General features: G+C 47.3%; 1 protein-coding gene across 1 annotated transcript in view; it reads left to right on the top strand.

The window, feature by feature from the left end:
- The first annotated feature begins 1561 nt into the window (after window positions 1-1561).
- Window positions 1562-8509, top strand: part of PUR5 (phosphoribosylformylglycinamidine cyclo-ligase, chloroplast / phosphoribosyl-aminoimidazole synthetase / AIR synthase (PUR5)) — a 46672-nt gene continuing 39724 nt past the window's right edge. The window contains exon 1 of the mRNA XM_086804993.1: window positions 1562-1971. Within this exon, the coding sequence (XP_086661119.1) occupies window positions 1677-1971 (295 nt within the window). The 5' untranslated portion in view covers window positions 1562-1676. The remainder of the gene's footprint in view (window positions 1972-8509) is intronic.

Below are 8509 nucleotides of genomic sequence, written 5' to 3'. Positions count from 1 at the left end.
ATGTAATTGGAATTGATTTCACACTAAGGCAATTTGGCAATGAATGTATGTGTGTTGTGACACTTGATTACATTGAGATTTTGCCCCAATTTCAAAGAAGATGCAGTCAGAACCAAATTTCCAATGCCTTGATGCACACCATTAATACTCTTCAATGCCCTTCATAGCATAAGGTTTTGCCAAGATTTTACACATTTGGCATAGTACCATTTACATGCATTTGAAGCATCCAATAACCAATAACCAATAGCATTTGAGCATTTGGCATACCAATTACATGCATTTGAGCATTTGAAGCATCCAATAACCAATAGCAAGGCGATTAATGCTTCCAAAAGCTTGCAATCAGCCACAATACTCTTCAAGAGGATGTACATGATTGATACTTAGCAAGATTTGTCAAAACGAGAGCAATGGTTGATTAATTGGCCCAGATGGTGAAAAGATTTGCTTAATGTCATCATTAATTGGTTCTAATGATGATTAGGCAATGCTAATGGCATGGATTAATGGCCAACAATGAGAAATTAGGGTTTCTTGGAAGAAAACCCCAAATCTTGAGTGTAGATTCAAGAGATCAATCAATTGATGCAAGAAAATGTTTAGCAATTGCTCAAATATTACCATGGAGCCTCAAGCTTGAGTGTTGATGGAGAAATGCCCTGATGAAAGACATGAAGACGAATTTGCAGCTTGTTGGAGAGTCCATGGACTTCATTTCTCAAATAGAGCTCTAAAATGCTTAAAGTTGGTAGAAAACACCATAGCTAATGCAAATAGAGTATCCAAGCTTGTGACTCTTGATTTTGAGGCTATTTTCGTAAAAAAACGGCACCTACTGGTAGAAATCACTGCCGCCACTTTCCTCCTTGGTCAAACACCATGCTAATCATGCTCATCAATGACTACAAAGTGCTAGCTAAGTGCTAGGGATCATGTATGTGAAGCTTGAGCAAGATTTGTGATGAAACTTGTGAGATTTTAGGGTTTTCTTGAAGCAAAGGTAAGGCTCAAATTTTTGCAGCTCTCCATGGCCAAATTTAGGGAAACTTGGATCAATAGAAAGCTCTGATACCACTGTAATGAACTAGGGTTGGCCACTGAAAGCATAGAGTGACAACATGGGTGTAGGAGCACCATCCATGGGCAAAGAGAAGGGGAAGGGTTGCCATGAAAACTCGATAGCTTATAATCTTGATTAGTATGAGTTAATTGTAATTAGTAAGTCTCATTGGCCTATATACCATGGCCCCCTTTTCACACACTTATTATTGTCCACCCTCCTTGGCAAGCCTATGTCCCCCACTTACTCTTAGCCCCTTGGCCTTTTATAACTTGTGCTTGGCCCTATGTACACTTCCCATGTGTCCACAGCTTCATTACAATCAAGAAAACTCGAGGGTTTATGTTAGTTTTGAGAAAGCCCTTTTCTAAATCACTAGGGCTGCTTATTAAAGTTTTGAGAAAGCCCTTTTTTAAATCACTTCTAAATCGTTTTTGTGGCTGGAGACGATGAAACTGATGACAAAAGCATTTCTCTGTTCGAGTCTCAGAACGAGTTCGCTAATCTCCTGACCCCATCTCTAAAAACAAAAACAAATAGGGCTGCTTCAAACAGTCGCAAAGCTCCGCCCAGAACGAGTAATCCTATTTTGAAAAGATACATCCTTCATTCCATGGAGCGGCTTGCATTTTCGCCACATGCACCATCGGATAAGCTATGGCGATCACAAAGCCAGCACCATCAGCTTCGCAACCTGCAGGCTCATTGGTGCCCTCGTACAGTTCCCTTCTCTTGCAATGGGGCGGCCCTCCCCTTCAAGTGCAGAGCCATGGTGGCTGAAGACAAGGCTGCCCCTGGTCTCTCCTACAAGGATGCTGGTGTTGACATCGATGCCGGAACCGAGCTTGTCCGCAGGATTGCAGCTATGGCTCCTGGCATCGGCGGCTTTGGTGGCCTTTTTCCGCTGGGTACTGTTCTTCTCTATGCCTCTATGCATCTTTTTTTTTTTGGTCGTAATTTAATATCAATGCTTTATGGTTTTTTGGTGAACAGAATGTTAGAAGTCATCTCCTGTCTATTTGTATACATCAGGGCCTCTGTTGTGGGTGTGCCCGCCCGTATATCATTTTTCCACACTCCCCGTATTTTTTCCCTATTTTTCCCATTTTTTTCTAGTGGCTGGAGGGCTCCCAGTTGATGCCAGGAGCATCTGGAGCTGGCCGACTGCTATTTTTCAGCAGTCGTGGGATTTTACCTAGTCGTGGGCACTTTCTAGAGCTGGCCGACTGCCCTCATGGGCTTGTATATATTGTCCCTCATCCTCCTACACTTTCTCATTCAGTATTTCCGGGATCTTGTGTATAGAGAAGAGTTTACACACATCTCTCTGTGTTTCTTGTGCTGATTATTTTCTGCAGTCTACTTGCTCTTGTCTACCCAAGTTTGGATATCATTTTCGCTGCATATTCTGACATGGTATCAGAGCCCTAGGCTCTAGGAGATCTTGGGCGTTTTTCTGAGCAAGAGGGGGAGCAACAGGTTGCTGATCGGTGGACTGTTTCGGGCTGAACGGGAAGTGAAGGTGCAAGAGGAAGGCGGGCAAAGGGGCTGGACAGCCACTGGCATATTTTCTGATTTTCAGATTTTTCCCACCCACCCACCCTTCAGATTACTCTCCGAGATGGTGGATTTACTAGAGATGGCTGAGAAGCACGTGAAGATTCCGACTCTCCCCACGTTCCCAGTGGATCGGCAGTTGGACGGGTCCAATTATGACATCTGGAAGGTCATGATGGAGTCAGTTCTGGAGTCATATGATCTTGCTGATTTTATTATCAAAGGGGTGCCAAGGCTGGAAGCTGAGGAAGGGGAGTTATTATCGACGAGGAAGGACCGAGAGGCACAGGCACAAATGTGGGACCGTGTCAACGCCAGGGTCTGGTCGTTTATTTTCCTCAATTGCACACCACAGGTGATCAATCATGTGAAGCACATGACGCTGGCGAGAGGCATATGGGAGCACTTGGCTTCTTTGTACAATAGGGTGTCACCCATGAAGCGGATATCCTTGGAAGTGCAGATGCGGGTTATGAACCCTGCAAAGTCTTCGACGATGCGGGAACACATTAACAAGCTGCAGGCCCTTCAGCAGGAAGTCCTTCAAGCTGGGAAAGAGATATCATCTGAAGATATGGCCATCACGTTACTTTCCCACTTGCCTAGTCAGTATTCTGCTTTCTATTCCTCGTTGATCACTAGTGGCAGGCTCAGCACCATTACTTGGGAGGAGCTTGTGCCAATGGTCCTGGACCAGGAGGAACGTTTTACGAACCCTCCTCACGGCGGAGGTTCGGAGGCCTTAACTGGTCAACAGTCGAAAGGCCGTAATACCAACAAGGGCAAAGGGAAGGCTTCACCGGAGAAGTCTTCCGAGAAGAAGCCTAATCCAAAACGAGAGAAGCTGAAGGCCGAAAGATCGTGTAATGATTGTGGCGAGAAAGGCCACTACTGGAGGAAGTGCCCTAAACGGACAGGGAAGAGTGCTGAGTCCTCAGCCTCAGCTGCGAAGACTCCGGCATTTGTGCACTTGGAGATGGTGGACTCCGATGCTTCATCATCTTCGAGCGAGGAGGCAGCTGGCTTCACCGCAAAGGATACCCGGGAATGGATTCTCGACAGTGGTGCTTCCAGGCACATGACTCCATCCCATGACTTCTTCCTGGATCTGAAACGGCAGTCAGGTCGTATCTTTATTGGCGATAACTCCACTATTCCGATACATAGTGAGGGCCGGATGGAGATTATTCCCGACGGTAAGGGGGGCAAGCATGCTTCCCGTGTTCTTTATGTCCCTGCTCTGGGCTTTCATCTTTTGTCAGTGCATGAGGTATGCAAGACTGGCTTTCGGGTGGAATTTGAGGAGCATTCAGTTGCTCTAAGGGACCGTGAGACAGGCAAAGTTGTTTGGGAAGGCGGTGTGGAGAATGGCATCTACAAGCTCTCTACACTCTCCTCACTGACAGGCTCTCAGGTCGGAGACTTGTGGCACTTTCGTTTTGGCCACTTAAATGTGGATGCTTTGCGGCGCGCCTTCCGGGACCAGATGGTGGTTGGCTTGCCAGATGTTGGTAGTAGGCAAGGACGCTGCAGTTCTTGCATACGTGGTAAGCAGCACAGGGAATCCTTTCCGAAGCAGGCTTCCAGGCGGGCTTCGAAACCTTTGGAGTTGATTCACACTGACTTTTTGTGTGGACCACAGCAGATACCATCCTTGGGAGGATCTCTCTACTTCATGCTGCTTGTTGATGATTGTACCAGATTCACGTGGGTCTACTTTCTTTCACAGAAGGACCAGGCTTTTGCTCGGTTCAAGGATTGGCACGTGATGGTGGAGAAAGAGTTTGGATTTCAGGTCAAGACTCTCAGGGCTGACAAAGGAGGTGAATTCTCCTCGACTGTATTTTTCCGGTTTTGTGCAGATCATGGCATCAAGAGGGAATTGGCCAATACCGGATCGCCTTCGGAGAATGGAGTTGTTGAACGTAAGAACATGACTGTGGTGGAGATGGCGAGGACTATGCTGGAGCATCGTGATCTTCCTCGTTCACTTTGGGGTGAGGCTGTGGCAACAGCTGTCCATACCATTAACTGCTCTCCGACGACTTCTGTACCCCATATGACTCCATTTGAGGCATATTTTGGCAGGAAACCCAATGTCTCGCACTTCCGTGTCTTTGGGAGTGACGCGTATGTACATATTCCGAAGAAGCAGAGGGGGAAGCTTGACTCCAAGTCCCGCAAGCTGGTATTTGTGGCGTATAACTCTCTTTCCAAGGGATACAGGTTGTATGATCCAGAGAGGAACGAGATTGTTGTCAGCCGGGATGTGGTCTTTGACGAGCATGTTCCAGCATCCACTGTCGAGGAGCCGCCACTTCTTGGAGATCCAGAGTCTGATGATGATTCCCAGTCTACCACTCCAGTTGATCCACCTCAGTCATCACAGGAGGTTGAGCCCGCAGTTGGAGTTGAGCCCCCGCGATCACAGGAGGCTCCACGATCTGTTCGAGTACCTAGGTGGTTATTAGACACCCTTCGGGAGTCAGGTGTCACGGAGCTACCCTCCGAGTGGACCATAGAGGACGGCCCTCGAAGATCACATCGAGTCCGAGATAAAAGCAACACGGCGGAGCTTCTTCAGGTGAACTATGCTCTTATGTCTCATATCATGCGGGATAAAGAGCCCACTTCCGTAAAGGAAGCCCTTTCACAGGATACTTGGAGGGAAGCCATGCAGGTGGAACTTGACGCCATCGAGAAGAACAACACTTGGGAGTTGGTACCGAGGCCGTCGAAGCGGTCAGTCATTGGTATCAAATGGGTCTTTAAGACCAAGTACGCGGCTGATGGGTCGGTGGACAAACACAAAGCCAGGCTCGTGGCTAAGGGTTATGCTCAGCGGCCAGGCATCGACTACGAGGATACCTTTGCACCGACAGCACGGATGACCACGATTCGGACCGTTCTTGCCCTTGCTTCTTCTCAGAGGTGGCCCGTGTACCAGATGGATGTAAAATCGGCGTTCCTTAATGGTGACCTGCAGGAGGAGGTGTACGTTGAGCAGCCTCCAGGCTTTATTGTTCCAGGATCGGAAGGGATGGTTTACAGGTTACGTAAGGCCTTGTATGGTCTTAAGCAGGCTCCCAGGGCTTGGAATCAGAAGATTGATTCCTTCTTTATTCGGACTGGATTTCAGAGATCGGTTGCAGATCCGAACCTGTATCTCTTTCGGGAACGCGGCATGGTCACACTCATCATCCTTTATGTGGATGATCTCATTCTCACCGGCGGTCATGTGGAGCACATTGGAGTGACGAAGGCTGCCTTGTCAAAGGAGTTTGAGATGACCGACTTAGGCTTACTCCACTTCTTCTTGGGATTGGAGATCTGGCAGACCCAGAGGGGGTTTTTCGTCTCTCAGCAGCGGTATGTTCATGAGTTGCTTGAGGCCTTTGGGATGGAGAACTGCAAGCCTATTACTTCGCCGATGGACCCGAACACAAAGTTAACTGTTACAGATCCTTGTGAGCCAGTTGATGCCTCGCAGTACCGAAAGTTGGTTAGTTCATTGATCTGGTTGCTGAACACCAGATTGGACTTGAGCTTCTCCGTGGGGCTGTTGAGCTCTTTTATGCAGACGCCATTGAAGACTCATTGGGACGCAGGATTGCGGATCTTGCGGTATCTGCAGAGTACGAAGGATCTGGGACTCTTTTACACAGGAGGGAATGGAGTCAAGCTCCAAGGTTGGAGTGACTCAGATTGGGGAGGAGATCCAGACACGAGGAGGTCTACTTCAGGATACACTTTTACCCTCGGCTCAGGAGCGGTTTCTTGGAGCAGCAAGAAGCAGCCAACTATTGCCCTTTCTTCGACAGAGGCAGAGTATCGGGCTGCTTGTGGTGCTGCTTGTGAGGTTGTATGGCTGCGGAGGCTGCTAGGCGAGATGGGGTTTCCACAGAGGGAGCCCACAGTCATCCAGTGTGATAACCAGAGTTGTATAGCTATTGCTCGGAACCCGGTTTTCCATGCCCGGACCAAGCATATAGAGATACAGTATCACTTTGTTCGTGAGAAGATCTTGGCGGGTGACATCTTGCTACTTTATTGTTCGACGGAGGACAATGCGGCGGACCTCTTCACGAAGTCTCTACCTCAGGCTACGCTCAGGCGGCACTCCAGCTCCCTGGGGTTGGTTACACAGCCAGGAGCTGAGAGGGGGTGTTAGAAGTCATCTCCTGTCTATTTGTATACATCAGGGCCTCTGTTGTGGGTGTGCCCGCCCATATATCATTTTTCCACACTCCCCGTATTTTTTCCCTATTTTTCCCATTTTTTTCTAGTGACTGGAGGGCTGCCAGTTGATGCCAGGAGCACTCTGAAGCTGGCCGACTGCATCTGTATCAGTCGTGGGCTGTAGGAGTGCTGGCCGACTTGTTCTGTCTAGGCGTGGGGCATCTGGAGCTGGCCGACTGCTATTTTTCAGCAGTCGTGGGATTTTACCTAGTCGTGGGCACTTTCTAGAGCTGGCCGACTGCCCTCATGGGCTTGTATATATTGTCCCTCATCCTCCTCCACTTTCTCATTCAGTATTTCCGGGATCTTGTGTATAGAGAAGAGTTTACACACATCTCTCTGTGTTTCTTGTGCTGATTATTTTCTGCAGTCTACTTGCTCGTCTACCCAAGTTTGGATATCATTTCCGCTGCATATTCTGACACAGAAGACCCTTTCGTTGTTAGAAAATACCAAGGTCTTGAAAAAGATCTGTCAATGGTATGCACATATGATTTACACATGCCTTAGAAAATTTCTCAATTGGTACATAAGACCCTTAAGTTGTCAAAATGTACATGCATATGGGGTCCTTTGGTTGTCGAAATGTCCATAATTCTGCATATGGGGTCCTTTGGTTGTCGAAATGTCCATAATTCTTAGGAACCACCCTCAATGGTATGCACATGAAAGCTCATGGATATGTCAAGTACCAGTACTGTTTGCAACTATGGGCCATTTAAAGTCCTTGCTGGCCTTGGCAGTTTTGGAGGGATCTGTTGCATTTTTATGGTCTCCATCCTGACCTGAATTAAATTTCATGTCTTTTTGTTTCATTCTCTCCGCACATATACCTAGGGACAATCAGGAAATGTCTTGTGTTGGGCGAAATGAGCTGTATATCAGTATCAAGATTTGACATGATATGACACAGGGCATTCAGTGCTTCCTTTGCTGGTTATTACCATTATCTATGTAGAATTGTTCCATCACTCAGAGTGCAACTCTTCTGTTTTGCTTTCTGGATTAAGTACGCTGTGCGTATTATCACAATTACCATGGGCTTGGGCCTCTGCAGTTGTCCCTTGCTCTTCCTTTAATTTAATCTAGGAATTTGACACACAAAGAGGGCGGGCAATAAGCTTAATCATCTCCTCCTTCCATTTGCAAGCCCTTTGTTCATAGGGACTAGGGGAGAAACGATGAAGCTGCATGTGAACACATTCGGCATGTCTTTGCTAGCCCTTGTTGTAGAAGAACAAAGTCTGGTGTCCTAGATTTAGTAGAGCCCTCCATGTTGTCAGGTCATCACACTTGGACTTGGGAGACTGTTGACCCTTTGTGGTGGGTGGCTTGTTGGCCCCTTTACCTCAAACAGGATACGCAGCAGTGTTTGGGGGAAAATAAATGAGTGAACCTGACATGAATCCTTCTCACCATGGATTGAAGAGGAAAATGTAATTTTGAACAAGCATTTTCTTCCTAGTTTCATCCAATTACTACCATTTTTTGAAAAATTGGAGGTGGCATTTTCCTTCTCCTCTCAAATGAAGCAGATTTTCCAGAAGTTGAGCAGGCTCTAAGATAAAGCGAACCTTTCTTTTCCCGAACCCTAATACTCAGCTGTTGGAAGTGGGCCTTATAAGTAAATGGCTGGGTCAAAAGATGGGG

This window comes from Cibotium barometz, chromosome 1, assembly GCF_041138505.1.
Source record: "Cibotium barometz isolate CiBa-2024 chromosome 1, ASM4113850v1, whole genome shotgun sequence".
NCBI classification, from domain to species: domain Eukaryota; kingdom Viridiplantae; phylum Streptophyta; class Polypodiopsida; order Cyatheales; family Cibotiaceae; genus Cibotium; species Cibotium barometz.
Note: the sequence above shows the minus strand (reverse complement) of the source record. Positions and strands in the feature narration are given on the sequence as shown.